The following is a 21,479-nucleotide window of genomic DNA, read 5'->3' as shown; positions in this document are numbered from 1 at the left end:
AGAAACACACAAAATCTGAAATCATGGGTTTTATTAGTAGCGCTAATGTAACTACGGACACCGGACACCCTTTAGCAAAGGAGGAGCTCTAGTCTGGAAACATTTGGAAATAGATCATAACAGTGGCATATTACTGAGGCTCTCTACCTCAGGAAACAAGCCGTTTGAGGCTGCCAAGTGTCACTAAGAGCTGAAAGGACCTGTATCTTTGTGACAGAAAGTATGTATCAGTTGGCAAGAAGAGACCTCTTCCCGAAACTTTGGAGAGTGGCTGCCAGCTAGAGTAGACCTGGGATCACCAACCTGGTGCCTGTGACTGCCATGGCACCCATGAAGGCTTCCAGTGATCCCCTGGGGAGATGCTCCAGTGCTACTAGAAATAAAGTTATGGGGGAAAGCATGCAGGTACCCTAAACAATTTATCTGAAATTAGAGTGGTGTTGGTGCAGTCAAACCTCAGTTCTCAAATGCCTCCGTTTTGGAACGTTTTGGCTCCCGGACACTGAAAACCCAAAAGTAAGTGTTCCGGTTTTCAAAAAAAATTATGAAGTCGAAAAACCAATCAGAAGCCACACCGTGGTTGTCGAACATTTTGGAAGGCAGATGGGCTTCCTGAAAGCATTACATTCAACAACCGAGGTTTGATTGTTCCTTGATATTTTTCCTGGTACTGAGGAATGCTCCCTACAGCAACAGTGTCAGGATGTGTGTATCTTCTCCATAATCAGGGCCAGCAAGACAGAATCATTGACTTGGAAGGGACCCTGAGGATCATCTAGTCCAATCCCCTGCAAGGCAGGAATAGGCAGCTGTTCCCTACAAGGATCGAACCTGCAACCTTAGCATTATCAGCATCACACTCTAACCAACATAGCTGACTCCCCCTGGTAAGCATAAGGTTGTCAGGGGTGACCATCTCTCTAATTTTGTATTATGACACTCCCCATGGTGGCTATTTTCTGTTATGCCACAGCCCCTCCATGAAAGCCATTTTGTGCATGGTTCCTCCAGCACGCTCTCAAAATTTGAAATGTAGTACAGTGGTGCCTCGCAAGACGAAATTAATCCATTCCGTGAGTCTCTTCGTCTAGCAGTTTTTTCGTCTTGCGAAACAAGCCCATTGACTGCTTAGCGGCTTAGCGCTATTAGCGGCTTTTAGCGGCTTATCGGCTTATCGGATAAGCAGATAAGCGGCTTAGCGGCTTAGAAAAAGGGGGGGAGGAAAAAAACCCCGCAGGCACTCGCAAGACATTTTTGTCTTGCGAAGCAAGCCCATAGGAAATTCGTTTTGCGAAGCACCTCCAAAACGGAAAACCCTTTCGTCTAGCGGGTTTTCCGTCTTGCGAGGCACTCGTCTTGCGGGGCACCACTGTAGTAGACTGTATTGTTGGTTCCCCATTCATCGTGCACCCTTCCTAGGGAAGCTCACTTGAAGCCAACAGCACTAGCTTGAAGATGCCAGCTAACCCCTGCTTTATTTTCTGAGTCTTTTATCTTTCATACAGTTATAAAAATTGCCAGTATTTCTTTCTTGTCTGCCTGCGGCTTTATAATGTGCTTTTATTCTTGTGACACTGTAATAGTGTAGAGCACCCTGGATATAAATTTCTTCAAGGGCGGTATAGAAATCTGCTAAATTAATTCTATATTTGCTTCTACCCTGCTCTTTAGGTATAATTCAAACTGCCAAACTGCTCATGTGACAACAGCAAATATCACATAAAAGATGGTTATTTGAAGGTTTTGTCGTAAAGCAATTCAGTGGCTGTTAATGGGAAGGGGAAATTATTCCCACGTGAAGAGGTTTTTTTAATTGGATGTCTGAATCCATTCTGTAGAAATTTTATTTGCTTTTGGACTCCCTGGTTGAATAGCTTCTCTCAAATAGGTTTGTGCTGCTGTTATTCTTGCATAGCCAGCCTTTTCAAAAGCTGCACAGTCTCGTTACTCTATGCTACATAGGGATGAGTGAAGCTTGTTGTTATCAGTTTCTCATTTTTCCAATCTTAAAGGTAAAGGGACCCCTGACCATTAAGTCCAGTCATGGACAACTCTGGGGTTGTGGCACTCATCTCGCTTTACTGGCTGAGGGAGCTGGCGTTTGTCCACAGACAGTTTTTCCGCGTCATGTGGCCAGCATGACTAAGCTGCTTCTGGCGAACCAAAGCAGTGCACGGAAATGCTGTTTACCTTCCCGCCGGAGCGGTACCTATTTATCTACTTGCACTTTGACGTGCTTTCGAACTGCTAGGTTGGCAGGAGCAGGGACCGAGCAACGGGAGCTCACCCCGTGGCGGGGATTCGAACCGCTGACCTTCTGATCGGCAAGCCCTAGGCTCTGTGGTTTAGACCACAGCGCCATCTGCGTCCCTTTCTTCCAATCTTAGGTTCAGATAAATTATCATCACTTTAGTGTGAATTTCTCCCAATTCACACATTTGTGTACATGTTTGTGCAAGTCTATCGCCTAATATAATGCATTTTTCTCTGCGTTATTTTTACTAATAGATGCCTTTTCAGGCACTAATATATTCACTTTTGTACACATTACTTGGCTGCAGGACCGCACTGAAAACTTTGTAGGAATCTGAATGGTGCCGTCTGGGTGTCATTGGGCTACAAATCTCATCATGGCCAGTAGTCAGGAATTAATCCCATTTGAAGGGCACCTCATTGACCACCCTTACAGTTTCCAGAGGTCTGGCTGTGTTAGTCTCTTGCAGAAAAAATACCCCAAAATACTTATTGTTTCATGGTACCTTAAACTCAAACAAATGACATTAGCATTTGGTAGTAGACAGCTGCTGCTGCTGTCCTGCTGCTGTTACAAAAGTTAACCTAGCCACATCCAGAGCTCTGAAGTATGTAGGAAACAACTTGTGGAAGTTGCAGGGAGGCACTGAGATTGGGAGTGAGCTTTCTCCTCCCGATCCTTGCTCACTTTCTTCCTTGCAGGTTGAAGATGCTAACTGGATAGGGAACTCCCATCTTTATTTGAGCACAGGGTTTCCTGGCTGTATCCCTTGCATTCTGTCCTCCAGACTAAGTACAGACGGGTGTGTGCAGCCTGAAGGCCCTTTCCTAAATCCACTCTAGTCTGGATAGCATTCTGGGGGGGTACAAACTGAATAAGCTCTTTGTCTGGACAGTGCCCGCCCCCCTTCAAGGGGAAAATTTATTTTTTCTAGCTACTTTCACCACTAGTCTTAACAACTTTCACACAGCAGCAGCAGCTTTCACCACCAGGCAATAGTGTTAAAAGTGTTCTTTTTTAAAAAAAAATGGAAATGACATAGTCACGTGTCATGGCCTGTATGAGGGCAGCATGAAAATTAACCATTCAGATTGATCAACTCCAAGCATTTCCTTAACTAATACAAGGAGACTTGCTTAAAAAATGAATTAGTTTACGTTATAGTTATTAACCTTTGCCAAACTGGAGAATGGAGGAAGGGCTGTAGCAATCTGGTAGAGTACCTAGTTTGCATGCAGAAGATTCTGGCTTCAATTCCTGATATCTCCAAGTAAAGCAAGGGAATTCTGGAGAGGTGCTGCCAGGTGGTTTAGCCCACAGGTAGGCAACTTGTTGCCCATGAGCCACATACAGCCCCTAAACTCATATTATGTGGTCCCTGGTGCCTCCTGAAGCTGTGCATTTTTGCATTTTGGCTTCTTCTTTTCTTCCCTTCCTTCCTATTCATTTCCCCCTATTTATCTTGTGGGTTTGTTTGTTTTTTAAAAAGTGCTCCCCCTCACTATGTAATTTCATACAATGGAAGGGGCAGTATTTCGTTTGATTAAAAATAAATTCATTAAAAAAATATTTTTACATGCAAGCAGCATGCCCGAACAGGACTACCAGTTTTACTGATTCAGTCCTCCCCAACCTGGTGCCCTCCAGACATTGTTGGACTCCAGCTCTCATCAGCCCTAGCCATCGTGGCCAATGGTGAGGAGTGATAGGATTTGTTGCCCAAAAGTATCTGGATGGCACTAAGTTGGAGACACTTGCAAATACAGGACAGATCAGATCAGTTTTTTAAACAATAAGAATCCCTTAAACTCATAGTTCTCAAATATTAAAATGTTCTGTCCTGTTGAGCAGTAGAGGACCTGCTTGGCTGGGAGGTTTTACTGGCACCCGCCCCCCCCCCATTCATTGGACCTCAACCTCTACAACTTGAGTCTCCATCTATTTTTGGACTACAACTCCCATCATCCCTAGCTAGTAAGACCAGTTGTCAGGGATGATGGGAATTGTAGTACAAAAACAGCGGGAGAACCAAATCCAGTGGAGTGGCCATGTTAGTCTACTACCACAGATGGAACTAGCTTCACCATCTTACACATATTTCCATGAATAGCTGTCTTTTAAAAGCATGCCATAAGCTACATGGCCCTAGACTCAGACATATTTTCTTCCCCTGCTCTTGGCAAAAATTACTGTTGTTACTGATGATGTCAACCTGGCTATATCCAGAGGTCTGAACAATATAGAAGTAGATTTGTAGAAGGAAAAGGCTGTATACCAGACAATGGTCTAAGAATGGCCCGGGAAGTGGTCATGGAATGGGCATGGGACAAATCTCATGGATGCAGGAAAATAACTTCCATAAGGCTAGCTAGCCGCATGCATCTGTTTTGCATGTGGTTGACTTTTATGTATAAGTATGTGTGGGAGGAATGGAGAAGACAATAGAAGAGAAGCAAAGAGGGTTGTACTGGCTTGGGGAAAGCTTGGGCATCAACAGAGATCAGATGGGAACAAATGTTTCTACTCACGTTCTCTTCCTTGATATTTCCAATCACCCAGCGCTCAACCCCAGTTGATATTTTAAATGCAGCCAGGTTTCCTTTGTGTTACACTTAAAGACTACGGGTACTACGGGTGTGGGGAATGAGTTGCAGAAATCAACAACCGCCAAACTTATTGAGATCTGTGCCTTAGTCAGTATAGACGAGGGGAGCCCTGAAACCTTATCTAAGGACAAAATATATAGGTGAGTGGAGCAATTGCAGAAGTGATGAGGTTGGGGCAGAGGCAACTTTAGGTCAGCGCGACTGGTTCCTCCGCATTGAGTGTAAAGCCAAGAGGTGGGTACCACAACTGTGCATGTGCAGAATTGAAGGTAGGGGGCACCAAATTTTGGCTTTGCACAAGGCTTTGCCACTGAAATTTGAAAGACCCAAGTCCACTCCTGATTGGGGATGCTGTGTGTCTGCAGAGAATATGAGATTATTTCTGTGTACGCTTTATGTTCTAGCAAGCTTGAAAAAGAAAGAATGCTTTCTGCACAACCAGCCATAGCTGGAAAGAGGCATGACAAGGCTGGTGCAGTAGAGATGGTACAGAGGTCAAGGCAGATGAAAATAGGAAGGTGCCCTGCTGGGTCACAGGGTAGAATGCAAAGCAAAGGCAGTATGCTGTCAATAGCTTTCTTTTTCCTGATGGCATTGGTGCAAGTTTTTTAAATATATATATATATATGTAGAATGTAGCCAACGTCCTCTGTAACAGGTGCATTCAAATCTGTGATTCAGTAATTTATACACAATGCTTAAACTAATAGCAGCATGCACTGCTTTGAGCAAACACTGTGTTCCGTATGGGTAGTTTATTATTTGAAAAGTGCATGCGAAAACATTATAAAATCCACTGTTGCTTCTTCTTCTTTTTTAACGCCCGTGCTGAACAGGGAGCTTTTTGAGTTGAAGGCTTGTCAGGATAGCTTAGATAAGAGCAAGCCCTAGGCTAGACAGGAGCAAATCTTTTGGAGTCCTTATGGGCAAAAGAAACAATTGTGAAGGATATCTAGCTTTCATCTTGGCCTTCCCCTGGGAGAGATAAAGTTTGGGCAAATATCCAGGTGTCTGAATCAGGCTCTGTGGCTTTTCTAAAAACCCAGAGACTATAATTAACCCACAGCTGCTCTGCTGACATCTGTGGGAAGAAAATATTTAATGCATTCGCATTGTTACTTCTTTGAAAAGTTCCCCATTTAAGCTTCTGGTGCGAGCAAAGCATTTGGGCTAAGCCCCCATAAACATGCTTACTCGGGCAAAGAGAAAAGACAAGCACTCAGCATTAAGCCTTGGTGAGAGGTGAGCGATAGGGCAGAGACTTCAACTGTTGCTTTCAGCCTTGGGCATGACCTTTGCAAAAGGTTGCTGATTAATGCCAGTTTAAACTTTGACTACAAATTCTTAGCTTGCCCAGGTCTGTTTTCATTAACTTGTAAGGGCAATAATTGTCCCACCTGCTGTACGGACATGGTGGCATGAAATTTCCCCTTTCAATGAAGGCTGTTCTGTTCTGTAATTGGCATGTCAGATGAGAAGGAAACTCCATTGCTTCAGAAGAATGGGGCTCTTCAAATCTTTTTCTACTGCTGATATTCTTGAGTGTTTTTAAAAGCAGAATCCAGTTTTGCAGTTACAGAGGCTGTGAAGTGATTTTTAATGGGAACTCAGGCATGTGAAAATCAAAGGGAACAATTCTAGCCAAGACCATGGAAGTACTTCAGACACAACAGCATCTCCACTTGAGTTTGGCTGTGGTTAAAGTTTGTGCTGATCTCTGTGTGAATGTACCCTCTGTGGATGATTAGATTAAGAGAGGTCATGTTTTCAAAAGTTACACAGCAGAGCTCGAAACCTCAGCCAGATATCCAGAGCCAAATCTCAGTATCCCTGCCCTCAGGAAAGCAGCAGGAAACCGAGATTGACCTCAGCTCTTGGAATCTATGTTTGAGGGGGGGGGGATGAATGTATGATAAGCATGGATGTCAGTATCTATTATATTTTTACTGTAAAGCAAACAGTGGCATTAGTAAACAATATGATATTAGACTCCCATTAAATGTTAGCATCTTGATGTTGAAATTTGACCTTGAAGAAATATGACCTCTGTGTGTGTGGCAAAATATAACAGGGACGGGGAGAGAGTTTTCTAATAAGACAAGCATCTTAGCAGCTGACTGGTATTCAGGATCATACCATGTGTGTTTAGCACTAAAGCTTTACTGTTTTAATACCTTAACATTAAAAAATCCTTATCTGCAAATCATTAGCCTCAGGCCAAGGCTGATGCCAGATTTGAGGGGGCAATGTGCCCTCTAACTGGCTGCCTCTCTCCCTTGATGGGCTCTGGCAGTCTTGCCTGGCCATGGTGGCAAGTAGCAGAAGTGCACCAATTCATAAAGGTGTAACTGGACGATCCCATTTTAATTTCCCGCTATGCTCCACTGTCATGTTAAATGACATGCCAGTTAGATCCAGCTGCCAGGTGTTGCTCATAGCACCAGGCCAGGAAATTTTCTTAAAGGGGGCCCAGGGTAGGTTTCAGTGGAGTTTAAAGATGTCTGATGCTGTAGCCAACCCTGGTTACCCAAAAGGTTAGAAGACTGCAGCCTGTAACAAGCATCACTTCTTGGTGTGTAGCTTGCAAGGAGCATGCCTAACGCACTGCTTTTCAAATCAGCACATTGCTGTGTATGTACAAATAAACAAGTTACTGCATAGTCTTTGTGGCTGACTCAACCTGGGCAAGTAGCTTGACATCCTGCTGCCTCAGTTATGCCAGCTGGTAAGTTAGGTAAAAGTCATGGCCACACTGAGAAACAGATGTCTCATGCGAGCTGTGATTTCCTGAGTAAATATATTGTAAGACGTGTGGCATTCTTAGCAAGCTATGTCACTGCTTCTGTCCAGTGGTCCAGTGTAAACATAGTGACAGCAATGCTCTGATGGAATAAAGTGTAGTACACCTGTGCGTAGTAATAATTCTTTTCCAAACACTTCTGTTTAACTTCATTTCCATGCCTATATGTTGAATTGGACTGTAGAATTGCATTGTTTCTCTGTTTGTAGGTCAAGATAGAAGGAAAGAAAAACAAAAGCCATTTTAAATTTGCTTTTGAATGACATGTATTAAGAAACAAAACAAAATTCCTACATTATTTAGAGCAGTACTTAAACCGTGGTCTTCAAGGTTGATTCAAGTGGCTCATGGAAAGGCTGCAGAACAGTCAAGAATGCTTTCTTTCTGACAGTGACCAAGGCCGTTTTGATAGGAAATTATTGAACAACTAACAGGGTCCTGGCCGAAGGCCCCTGATCTTCATACTATGGTGCTGGTTTTGCTGGTGATGCCAGCAATGGGGAAAAAAGTTATTAAAAACAAATAATTTATGTGCTTTGATTTGGAGAACAAAATAGTTTATTAGAGTTTATTAAGCTTATTTAAAAGGTTGTTAAATGGTCTGCCAAGACCCCCAGCCATTTTCAAGTGGTTAAAGGAAAATTAGATTAAGGACAACTGACTTAGAGCATGCGTTTTGGACTTGTCATGGTCCTTTAATGAATGGGCAGTGCATGTCACCAGAATGCCTGTATATATGCATTCCATTTGATTCCCTTACATGTATGTATGTATGCATTCATTCATCTGTGCAACTATTCAACACAATTATTTTCAACAAAGAACTGTGTTGACTTCTTTTTTCCACACACCTCTTTCCCTTAACCATATGCTACATATGTAAGATTCATTGAATTGAAATCTATGAGATTATACTGAAATGTATGGTATCTAAGTTGCAAGCATAATATCTTAAAACAAACTTCAGAATGAAAAAAGGGCTAAATACAACAAGGCAAAATATCCATGAACCAACAAATCAAGCTCTAAAATCTGTCAGCAAACGTAAGCACCAGGAATATTCTCTTGTCCTCTTGTTACCACTACAACCACCTTCCCTTTAAAAAGAAAAGAAAAAAGCATCAGATACAATCCAGGGTTCTCTAAGCATGCAATTGCAGCAACAAAAATTCCAACCCAAATATTTTTGGTGAGGCCCCTTCAATTGTGCTATGATGTTTTCAACCTTTTAAGTGAAAATATGTGGTTGCAATCAGTTCCTAAAGTAACTGAGCAGAGAGAATATCTAATCACAGAGCTGCTTGTACAACTGAAGGGCATTGCTTCAGTTGCAAGGGGGGTGGGGGAGGTAAGAGAAATAAACCCAAATAATGCTGCAAGTTGTAGTGGAGTAAGTCCTTAATGTATAGCTTTGATTTAGCTAATGGAAAATCAACATGAACTTCACAACTTCTATAAATATGGACACACATACCCTAAAAGTTGGTCATGCAACCACTGTTCTGTTAGGTGTCAGCTGTGTAATGTTACAATCATGCTTTTCATAATAATCTTGGCACATTTCTAGACATCGAAGTAGAAATATTTAGCACAGGGCTAAAACATGTAGAATTCAAGTCTGTTTTGAACAAATACAACATGCTCAAATTCGTTACTCATTTTAACCTTCTCCCATGCAACTGAGGGTGCCTAGCTGTGTGGACCAGCGCTCACGGGGCTGTGTTTGGTGCTGAAACTTAGTAGGACAGCACACCTTTAGTGTAAAAGACGTCCCAAATTCCAGGGGAATTGCCATACGCACAGACACACACCTGAGATAGTATAGTATTTTAGCCAGTCAAAGGGGACATATGGACCAACTGAAGGAGGTTCGGATAGGTGTCCAAATCTACCAGGTACCTGTACGTCTCCCCAGTGGGAATGGTTTGACTTAAACAATATATTTTGTTAGCATACCATTATTCTGGCACAGAAGATGGGAGTGATCTGTGAGTGGGCCTACTTTTCTTTGTGACAGGATCCCACAGGCACAGTGATACTGCTCACTGGCATAGATTTCACTCTGTCCGTATATTGTTGCAGCAGTGCAAATGAATGTAGTGGTGATCCTGTTGCACTCCTCAAGCATAACTGTTGGATAGGATCACTCCCCTGGTTTTATCCCCCAGAATTTTCTTATTTTAGGACACTTGCATCTTTGCACCACCAACAGCTGGTTCTATTTATCCGATAAGGATGTAGTAGTGTTACGTACCAATGGAATGGAAACATGTAAAAACTTCCCTTAAGGACTGTTTGCTGAGGAACATTATGCCAAATCCAATTCCACTTATCAAGTAGAATTACCCATCCCAAATTTATCTTGGCTGTTTTCATGTGAGTTTTCTATAATATATAAGCCCAATATAATTTCATTTATTTTAATTACTTTGTTGTGTTTCCCTTTTTAAGAAATGTTTCAGAATCTGTTAAATGTCCAAATCTTGAAATTAAACTACGATAACACATTGTTCAAACCCCAAAGTCATAGGCATCTTTTCACAGTATACATATATAGGATGCTTCCAGGTAAGCAGTTCCTCTGCCTACCAACATGCCTGACAGAGATAATTACAGGATCAATGTATTAGCTTGGCGCTTCCAGTGCAGACACACCTTTTTCTCGGGACACCACATTCCCAGGTTTTACTAAAACCAGCTCATTAACATATAATTGGCTTTTTCAAAACAAGCTTGATGTCAATTGCAAATGATTATAATAAGAGCTCAGTTACCTCAGAATTCATTGAAGTGTTGAGTGTCGCCTGCCTGCAGTGCCTTTAAAACAGTGAGTAGAGCATCCTGGTGCCACTCATTCCATGAGTTTGATGCACTCTCTGTGATAACATCAGCCATGGAGACAGCAAAGCCAGCCTTGTCTTCATGTTTCTTAAAGGCATCCTTTGTTTCAGGATAGCCTTTCAAGATTTTTTGGCACTGACAGAGAAAGAAGACTATACAGAGCCTCTGTCTTAAAATTTCTTCCAATCTGTTGGAAGTATACGAATCTACAACTTGACAAAGGGTGCAGTCTGGCCCATGGTTACATGTCAGGCCCTTTTTGTTGATGTTTGTTTCAGGAGTCCATGGTATACACAAGCATAGTACATGCTGAGTACTGTGCTGAAATTTTTCTGGTGATTTCAGAGCATTATCTCCGAAATGGCAGTGATTTGAAAGGGGAAATTTCCCCCGGATGTTCCCTCAGAGATAAATAAGGGAGGAGTCGAGAGAAGTGAGATTGCACAATGTGGTAGCATGGAATGACAGCAACTAAGGGGAAACCATTTTTGTGTTTGTGATGCACCTTTTTGTTTGCCACCCCACTCTAGATATTAGAAACAATCTCCCACACCTTCTAGTGTTTCCCGGTGAGTTGCGGTTGAAGCTACAAGGATGTGCCATTTGTAGGCCAGTAATACAGTAATGCTAGGGATGCAGGTGGCGCTGTGGGTTAAACCACAGAGCCTAGGGCTTGCCTATCAGAAGGTCGGCGGTTTGAATACCCGCGGCGGGGTGAGCTCCCGTTTCTCAGTCCCTGCTCCTGCCAACTTAGCAGTTCAAAAGCATGTCAAAGTACAAGTAGATAAATAGGTACCGCTCCGGCAGAAAGGTAAACGGCGTTTCCGTGCACTGCTCTGGTTCACCAGAAGCGGCTTAGTCATGCTGGCCACATGACCCGGAAGCTGTACGCCGGCTCCCTCGGCCAATAAAGTGAGATGAGCTCCGCAACCCCAGAGTCGGTCACGACTGGACCTAATGGCCAGGGGTCCCTTTAATACAGTAATGCTACTTCTTTTGCCAACTGTGGGATGAAGTCCTTCTTTAGAATGAGATGTGCTAACAAAATCTATATGCCCATTGTTGAAGTCTCAGGAGAGATGTGTGCTTAGATCCTACCTGCTAGCAGCTTGGAAGCAGGGGCAGCACATATTCCCCTGTGGTGTATGAGTTCTTTCACTAGCTTGCATTATCAAATTTGTGTAGCAAGCATCCCTGACATGAAGCATCTTGCTTGCACTTCATCTCCTCCTCTATAGTCCATTATAGCCAGGATCATCTGCAGCAGTATGCAGCAGTATTGAGCAGTAGACCTTGGTCTCACATTATACTGTGCCGAGCTTATGTGTGTACCACTGATGCACACGGTGCCTTGGAAAGCAACCCCTGTGTAAATGGGGAATTGCTTGTACCTGGCAGGGGAGGTACAAACACTATACAAACACTAAGCTATAAATATCTATAGTTTTATATCTAGAATAAAACTTACTGGTTCTCTATGTTAATATCACACTGTGTATAATGATCTAAATAGTTGTGGTCATTTCTGTGGTGCTGGTTCAGAATGGCCTTGTCAAGGAAAAATGCCTCACATTGACATTGTAATCTTTTGGATGCCAGATTAGGACTGGCGTTCTCTGGTCCATGGGGTCACGAAGAGTCGGACACGACTAAACAACTAAACAACAACAACATTTCCCTAGATTAGATTATTTTAACTGGAACTGCTTTGTTTGGTCCTTAGTTTTATGTGTTTGCTCCACTACCTTTTTTGTGTTTTTTGTTACCTTTTGTTTTTGTTGGATATGTGGATAGTTTTCATCACACTTTTGTACACTGCCCAGGAATCTTCTGCTTGGGGGTGATTAAGAAATATTTTAAATGACTAAATAAATGAAATACTGATTCTGAGGATAGCTCAGTCAGTAGAGCATGAGACATGAGGGTTATGGGTTTAAGCCTCAAGCAGGGTGTTGGACCCTCGTGGTCCCTTCCAACTCTACAATTCTATGATTCAGTTTATTTAGAATATTTATTTCCAACTTTATAGTCCCAATCACATTCATAAAGCTTTGCAAGTATAATCTGAAATAACATAATGGCAGGTTTATTCAACAAGCTGCGTTTTTGTCCCCTCATTCTTAAATAAATGACTAATGAATCAATAGTTGGGTGGATATTTTAATTTAAAAGAAGTATTAAGACTGAGATGCTGTTCTGTTTCCTTCCTTCAGGACATCTCCTTGGACTTTCCCATGACGACTCCAAATTCTGTGAGGAGAACTTTGGTTCCATGGAAGATAAGAGGCTTATGTCTTCCATCTTAACAAGCATTGACGCTTCTAAACCCTGGTCCAAATGCACTTCAGCAACAATAACAGAATTTCTGGATGATGGCCATGGTATGTATGGATATCTTAGTGTCCTATATCATGCTGGACATTATGTGCTGCTAGGAACTTTTAAAAAAAACATTTTAACTCTAATTTATAAAATATGTGTTTGTTATTCTAATTAGAATTGAAGTTACTTTCACTTTTCTTTAACATTCTTCATGCTATTACAATAATCGCTATCTGACTCCTAAATGCAATGAAGTACAGCCCCTGACACTCTGCTACCGCTACCTAAATGAGGAGGAAAAGCAGTAGTAGGAATAGTAAATAGCAGTGAGATGTTGTATTAGTAATAGTGGTAGATAAAAATAAGTAGTAATAGCAAATGCCAAACGGATTGCAAATAGGTAGATTATTTACAACAGTGTGAAGTACAGTGGTCCCTCTCACTTAGTCTAGCCTAAGCCATGGCAGTGGTTGCCATGAACCAGGGCTAGGAAACATTACAGTGCACAAGACTCAAATAAGGATGGGGTTTGGGCTACTTCCTCAGAGATGAAACCTCCAGTACAGTGGTACCTCGGGTTAAGTACTTAATTCGTTCCGGAGGTCCGTTCTTAACCTGAAACTGTTCTTAACCTGAAGCACCACTTTAGCTAATGGGGCCTTCTGCTGCCACCGCGCCGCCAGAGCACGATTTCTGTTCTCATCCTGAAGCAAAGTTCTTAACCTGAAGCACTATTTCTGGGTTAGCGGAGTCTGTAACCTGAAGCGTATGCAACCTGAAGTGTATGCAACCTGAAGCGTATGTAACCCAAGGTACCACTGTAGGCCACTTTTATCACCAGTTGGCAGGTAGAGAACTAAAATTGAGCAAAGTGACTTGCCCAAGAGGTCAGGGGCTAAATAGAGATTTCAACTCAGGTTTCCACATCTTTTCAGAAGACAGCCCTGCTTCAAAAGCTGACAGTTTGATTTATTTAGCTAATATTAGTATTTCAAAACAAAAAAAATTCCTTCCAGTAGCACCTTAAAGACCAACTAAGTTAGTTCTTGGTATGAGCTTTCGTGTGCATGCACACTTCTTCAGATACACACTTCTTCAGATACACACTTCTTCAGATACAAGTGTGCATGCACACGAAAGCTCATACCAAGAACTAACTTAGTTGGTCTTTAAGGTGCTACTGGAAGGAATTTTTTTTGTTTTGACTATGGCAGACCAACACGGCTACCTATCTGTATTAGTATTTCAGTGTTCTTTCCCAGCTTCTCCTTAACAACAACAAAATGCTCTTAAAATCCTTCACTGTGCTGCTAACGCAACTGCAGCTCTTAAACAACCTTTTCAAATTCCAGAATGCTTAGATAAAAATGACCTAACTGAACGAATGGATCTAGTTGTTATGGAAACTGAAATCCTTATGGATGAAAAACATACTATATGCATGCAGAACTTGTAAAAGGCAACATTGTGTAGGATGGTTTTGAGTGCTGTGTGCAATGGTATGTTTCATCCCGTTATCATTTGTCGATAACTGCCTCTAACACAGCCAAATGGGTGGGGTATAAATAATAAAATCATTAGTATTATTAACTTTCTGCAGTTTTATTAGGCATTTATTAAAGATCTACAGTTGTATTTCCCATAGTACATCTACACTCCTTTAGTGTTGTCTTAAACACATTGCATTTCAGTCTTATCCAAGTTAACATTAGCTGGACAAGGATGGGATTGCAACAAAAGTCCATTCGCTAGTGTAGCTCCAAATCACACCAGCTTGTAAGTTGTGATGGTCTAGTCACAAGATTTAACATAAGGTTAAAGTCAGTGTAAGTTTTGTGCAAATGTAATTAGAATGGCATAAGGAGAAGCAATGGATAGGGGTCTCATTCTGAGACGAATGGGTGGCTTAGTCTGCTTCTTATTCTCCCCCAGGCTAGGCCCCAACTCCCCTGTTGGCATCAACAAAATAATGGTTATATGAAAATAAGCACTCACAAGAGGTAGTGCAGAGCTCAGGAGAACTCCTCCCCCTCCTCCGTACCCTCTTCCCGCTATCACTAATGGTGGATGATTCAGAAGCCAATCATAGCACACTCATACACGTGTGAATGTCCCAAAGAAGCAAATTGTGGGGTGGAGTCACTATGCTAGTTTCCTGGCAGGTGGTAGGAGAAGTCAGGAGAAGGAGGCAGTGGGGAGGTCAGCAGAGTGCAGACACGTTGGCAGGAGTGCCGGATTAGCTCTACCCATGCATTTGTACCACCCTGACCTCCCTGTCGCTTTCTCCCCTCCCTCCCAGCAAGCAACAGCGACCTACTTACCAGGAAGCTAGCATAGCAGCTCTTCCCCCTCTTGGCCAGCTGCTTCTGCTGCATCTATGAAACATGAGAATGCAAGTAGGAACTGTGGTGGAGGAGGATTCAGTTAAAGGCACAGTTTGCACAATCAACATGATACTTGGGGAGGATGTGTGTTACAGGGTTCACTCCCAGGATAACAAAAATCCTATAATGTGTCTCCTTTCTGCTCTTACATGTGTGTGTTGAGAGTAGGATTCTTGCACACCAACCCTGCCTTCTGTTGTCTCTCCCTTTCCCCCACCTCTGAAACACAATATTGTTGTTTTTGAGCTCCCAAAAAGAAGCAATGAGACACAAAGACTCGCCAGGGATGAGATCTTTAGGTTGTGGAGAACTGGCCCATGAAAACATGACCCAGTGTGTGGCAGTGGTGGGAAAGACAAATTCTGTGTTAGGGATCATTAGAAATGAGACTGAAACTTCATATAAATCTGTGGTCCAATCACCCTTGGAATACGACATACATTGCTGGTTGCTGCTTCTCAAAATGAATGCTGCAGAGCTGGAAAATGTGCAGGAAAGGGCAACCAAAGCAACTGAGGGGCTCAAGCAACTCTTCCATTATGGGAGATGTGTGGCGTTCACTACTATATACATGGTCTGCATAGAAGGATGCAGCAAAACTTGAAGATCCCCATCTCCTGCCCCAGAAATCTATATGGGTCCTACAGCCTAGCCTCCTCGCCATTGCCCACGGCATGCCCTAACAGATCAGGCACTGTTGTCAATGCACGGCAGACTCTATGTGCAATTTATGCCTTCCATGTATGCCTAATAGGGAGACACTGTTGGCAAGTGTCATCATGATTCCCATATGTCAGTATAGCTGCTGTGGACCTTGTGGGTGGCTGTCTTGTTAGCTCCTCCCCCCCCCCCCCCGCCCGTATTGTTGTTGTTGTGTTTTGGATATTGTTCCTGCGGGAGCACATAAGCCTAACTAGAACTTTCCACTACCTCTTTCTGCAGTAGTGCCATGGACTTAATCTTGAGTAGTTCTATGTGTGGTTAATAGAGTGTTTCTCAAGCACAGCCTTCATGGTTACTTGCAGACACCAGCTGGCTTCTGAGCAGCTGCCTCATCATAGACTGCCATTGGCATTTCTCAATCCACACACATAGCAAACTTGCAAAGTAGCTGACTTATTTTTCTGTTTATTGTTAGAATAAACAATGTGGTGAGTAAATATTGAGGGTCACATGCTGAGCTACCAAAAATACTGTTTTAACTCATTAATTGGAACATTTAAAGCAATGAAGAAGCTTGTTTGTAGTGTCTAAATGTGTTTATCCAAGAACTGAGACAGAATGTTTTTGAGAAAAGGAACAGTTTAATCCTTGCATTTAATCCTTATTTAACAGAGGCCCCCAATGTTAAGTTTCTGGGCATTTTGCACCCCTTATCTATTATCCAGAAAGTTCACTTGGTGCACTTCTAGAAAACACAAAGACCAGGGGGAGGAACCTTCAGATACAAATGGAAGCTTTGAGTAAAGTCCTCAGATTTATTTTTAATACTGAAGCTATAAATGGGAATCTTGTGGGGCTTTAGCACCCACAGCTGTAAGCAGGTCAGTTTACAATATTACAGAGCCAAGACAGAAGGTTAAAAACCCTGGACAGATTAATAGCAAGACAAAATTTAGAAATCTTCACTGCCTCCTGGGCCATAGCTAAGATAGACCTGAATAATACTGTTGGACCAATTACTGTAATTGGCTCTTTTGATGCACTGCAGTAAATGTATGTGGTTTTTCCCTGACCTGTCTCATAGGACATTGTACCTAGGGACTTCTTGTGTACTAAGCCATTACTTTTCCACAGACCTATGGCCCCACAGTGCCAGATTACATGGTTTGGTTTGCTTTGCTTTGCCATGTGCATGGCTGTGAGAAAAGGGAGGCAAACATATGTGTTGTATGTTAGGCTGCTTTGAGACTACAGTAATATGAAGAGTACAGTGTGGTTAAGACAGGAGTGGGTGGTTGACCAGCTTTGGCCCAAGGGACACAGGATTCCAGCATTTCTTCTGAGGTGGGGTGGGTCTGCCTACATGTCTTCTCCCAACCACAGGGCTATGGACTTGGCTTATATTATAGGAATGGCAGATTTTCTTTTGCTGTGCAGTTCTGGCATTTTCCCAGGCAAAAGTATGCTTGTTTGAAGGATGCTGTTTGCTGTGTGTGGATTTCCATATTAGAAACAACTACTGAGATGATTGTGCTGTTGACTTTGCTACTAGCATAGTATAGAATCACAACATTACTCCAGTGTTAGCCATGTGGACCATATACAGTGGACCATATAAAGGTAGCAACTGTATATGTTGTAAATGTTTTTCATAGACTAGTAGCCTTGCATCTAGCACTGCTCAAGAATTCTAAGAAGCAAAAAAACAGGGCTATTTTTAAATTCGTGATTAGAATCAGTGGTTTTGAAATATTTATTCCACTGTCTTGATTCAAAATGATGCCCAATTGTATCCAAATAGAGACCAAACAAAAAAACCCTGCTCCTTGATGTCAGGAACCATAATGCAAAATTTTGTTTTATCTTAAGATGTGTCCAAATTCATAGCGAACAAGCAACTTCCCAAATATATAGATGATAAGTTGTTTGGTCTCCTTATCCTATTCATTCTCCAAGCACAGTTCAGCATGCACAAGATAACCCAGGGGTGTTTTATTTCACAACAATGTATCATTAAGTAGCAAGTACACATTATTTTATTTTTAAAATGCAGTGAAATATGCCTGAGGTAAAAGTTATATCCTGCATGCTGGCTCAGGGTCATCAGAGAGCTGATAAAATTATAAACTTGAGGAGAGAAATAAGTGATGATGCAGAAGGGTGTTTTAACTAAAATTGAATCATGTGGGGGGGGGGAATAATCATGGTGGTTGAGTTCTGTTTATGGCAGTGAGGTATCATTGATTTTATTAAAAAGAAATGTTCTGAAATATAGACCTTTATCCCAATTATGTTTTCAAAGTCCCTGAAGTTGGGAGGTATTTATATTCTGCATGCTTTCATCCATCATCAAGTGGAAGTTGGCACTGCTTGCAGCGAGAGACAGGTTGTGGTAATCTATTTTGGCTCAAGAGAAATGAAGCTTCGCTGAACCACAGGCACCCACACAGGACTCTTACAAGGGTTATAAACAAGACAGAAAGCTCTTCAGATTGGCTGCAATTCCCTGTATTAGCATAAGAGCCGGTTACTTCTATGAGAAAGAAAAATCCTCTAAAATTGAATTTCCAGGACAACTACTTGATGTTGTTTTGGCTTTTTTTCCCAAAGAGATAGTGCCAGGTCAATGCTTGACATCACAGATAACATAATTATGCCTTATACCATGTTCTTTTCCATTTGTATAGACGTGAACTGTTTGTTCTTTGGTCTTGTGGCTCTCCTTGGTTTTAGGGGGTCCCAATGAGCACTTGCCACCAATATTGCCTTTCCTGTGCTGATTTGGTTTTTGATTTAATGAATCCTCCTCCCTTCTTACAAGTTTCCCTTGGCTACAGCTGTGTGTCATGCTTTTTCTGGCTTTCCTTATTAAGAAGGCTTAGCTTTTCAACAGCATGTTCAAATGACAGCTTTGTTTATTTTGAAATGTCTCTAGGTCCCATTGATATATATGGAAGACCTCACTCACAGAGTGGGTTTGAGTACACGGAAATTAAAAAGAAACGAAAACCCCTATGCCCGGTTCTGAAGCTGATAGTACCAATTATAAACTGACATGCAAGCCAGAGCAATCTTTTCTTATTTTAATAGTAGGGGAAATACTTTTTCTATATCTGTAATTTAAAGACCAACTTACTCTGGTGGGACTACTAGAAAATAAAATAAATGGGTTATGAATTGCAGCCTGTGAAATAAAGATTATTGTAAAAGCAGAGGATATATAGCCACAAGCAGGTTACAGTTAGAGGTTTCCACATGATATACAATAGCCCAATGGAGAACTGAATGGATTTGGAACAAACTCTTGATCACTTTATCTAGTTTGGAAGCTTCAGAGGTATGGCAAGCATCATAGAGAGGAAGCAAATTATAAACTGGGTTGTCCTTTCAGGTAACTGTTTACTGGATCATCCACGAAAACAGATCTTGGGCCCTGAGGAGCTTCCAGGACAAACATATGATGCCATTCGTCAATGCAAGCTGGCATTTGGGTCTGAATACACAGTGTGTCCTGGAATGGATGTGTGCTCTCGTCTGTGGTGTGCGGTTGTTCGCCAAGGTCAGATGGTGTGTTTGACCAAAAAACTCCCTGCTGTGGAGGGGACGCCATGCGGAAAAGGAAGGATCTGCCTTCAGGGGAAATGTGTTGATAAAACGAAGAAAAAATATTACTCGGTATGTTGCTACTTTAATGATCAAACCATATGAAAGTGTACAAGGCCTAATCATGCTGTGGCCTGTTTTGAGTGAGAATTCAAGGGAAATTAATCATCAACAGAACAAGGTATTAGTCTAGGCATCCCACTTTTCTTTCTTAGGATATAGTTGATACTGGACCTCTTGCCTGCTCACCTGGATTAAAAAGAATTCTCGAGCTCTCCAACAGCCACAGAACATGACTTACGATACGATATCTTTATTGTCATTGTCCCTTGCGGAACAATGAAATTGAAAAACTACATAAAACTACCACAAAACTACATAAAACTACATAAAAACTACATAAAACTACATAAAACATTCAAAAACCCCTAAAAAACTCTAAAACCCCATTTTAAAATACACTATACTACAGAGACCCCTTATGCTGCGTTTAGAACCAGAATTGCATTAGCGTAGAAACTGTTTTTCAGGCGGCGAGTCCTGGCCTTTATAACCCTATACCTTCTTCCAGAAGGCAGAAGCTGAAAGAGATCATTTCCGGGGTGCGCACTATCATGTGCTATCTCTGCCGCTTTCTTATGGCACCTGGAAGCATAGATTTGATCTAAGGTGGGAAGAGTGCACCCAATAATTCTCTCTGCAGTCTTTACAACCCTGGATAGCATTGTTTTTTCCCTGGCCGTGCAGCTCCCAAACCACACGCATAGACCATAAGTTAGTACGCTCTCCACAGTGCAATGGTAGAATGCCATCAACAGGTCCTTTGAGAGATTGTTTTTCCAGAGGATTCTCAGAAAATATAACCTCTGCTGTGCTGTCTTCACCAGGTCCTTGCTGTTCTCTCCCCAGGTTAGGTCGTCTCTCAACTCCATTTCCAGAAATCGAAACACTGAGACTCGTTCCACACACTTCCCCTCAATAATAAGTGGCTGAATATTCAATTTACATTTCCTAAAGTCCACAATGATCTCTTTTGTTTTCTTTAAGTTAAGCAGTAAGTTGTTTTTCCTGCACCACTCCCCCAACTGCTCAACTTCCTCCCTATAGGCCGTCTCCCCCTCTCCAGCCATAATTAAACCAACCACCATTGTATCATCTGCGAACTTAATGATCTTATTACTGGGGTATTTGGGGGCACAGTCAGCTGTATAGAGCATGTATAAAAGCGGGCTCAACACGCACCCCTGCGGCGTCCCCGTATTCGTGATGAGATCCGCAGAGATGTGGGAACCCAACCTGACCCTTTGGAAACGGTTTGATAGAAAGTCTAATATCCACCTGCACAAACATGGTGGAAGTCCCAGGTCTAATAATTTGGGCACCAATCTATGCGGAAGAATAGTATTAAATGCAGAACTAAAGTCTACAAATAACAATATCGCGTAGTTCCCTTGCTTCTCCAAATGAGTCAGGACAGCATGTAAAGCCATTGCCACAGCATCCTCTGTGGATCTCTTTGCCTTGTACGCAAACTTTTAAGGGTCAAGTCCCACTGGCAGACAAGATAAGATGCGCTTCCTCACCAGTTTTTCGAAACATTTCATTATAATGGGTGTCAGCGCCACAGGGCGAAAATCATTCAGACAGTCTATCTTTGATGCTTTTGGCAGGGGTATAATGGTAGCAGATTTCAGACAGGGTAGAACAGTGGCTTGGGCCAGAGACTGGTTAAAAATCTTCGTAAAGATTCCTGCCAGTTGGTCCAAACAATCTCTTAGCACCCTGCCAGCCACCCCATCCGGGCCCATAGCCTTCCTCGTGTTTACCTCCTTTAATATTCGCCTCACTTCTCCCTCTTTCACCCTGGCAGCATTTCCTGTAGGTAGTGACGCCAATAGCTCTGGCATCCCTATTGGAGTCACTGTTGGTGTCACCTCAAATCGGGCAAAGAAGGTATTCAACTCTCCCACCAAGGAAGCAGTACTCTCTACCACTGATGAATTCCT

The 21,479-nt window shown here is 42.3% G+C and overlaps 1 protein-coding gene across 1 annotated transcript in view; it reads left to right on the top strand.

Moving 5' to 3' along the window:
* The window catches only part of ADAMTS5 (ADAM metallopeptidase with thrombospondin type 1 motif 5), a 48,531-nt gene that overhangs the window by 17,444 nt on the left and 9,608 nt on the right, over nt 1-21,479 (top strand). Inside the window, exons 3-4 of the mRNA XM_079972036.1 lie at nt 12,715-12,882; nt 19,262-19,545. Coding sequence (XP_079828162.1) covers nt 12,715-12,882; nt 19,262-19,545 — 452 coding nt within the window. The remainder of the gene's footprint in view (nt 1-12,714; nt 12,883-19,261; nt 19,546-21,479) is intronic.

Source organism: Podarcis cretensis (assembly GCF_951804945.1).
Source record: "Podarcis cretensis genome assembly, chromosome: 4".
In the NCBI taxonomy this organism is placed as follows: Eukaryota; Metazoa; Chordata; class Lepidosauria; order Squamata; family Lacertidae; genus Podarcis; species Podarcis cretensis.
Note: the sequence above shows the minus strand (reverse complement) of the source record. Positions and strands in the feature narration are given on the sequence as shown.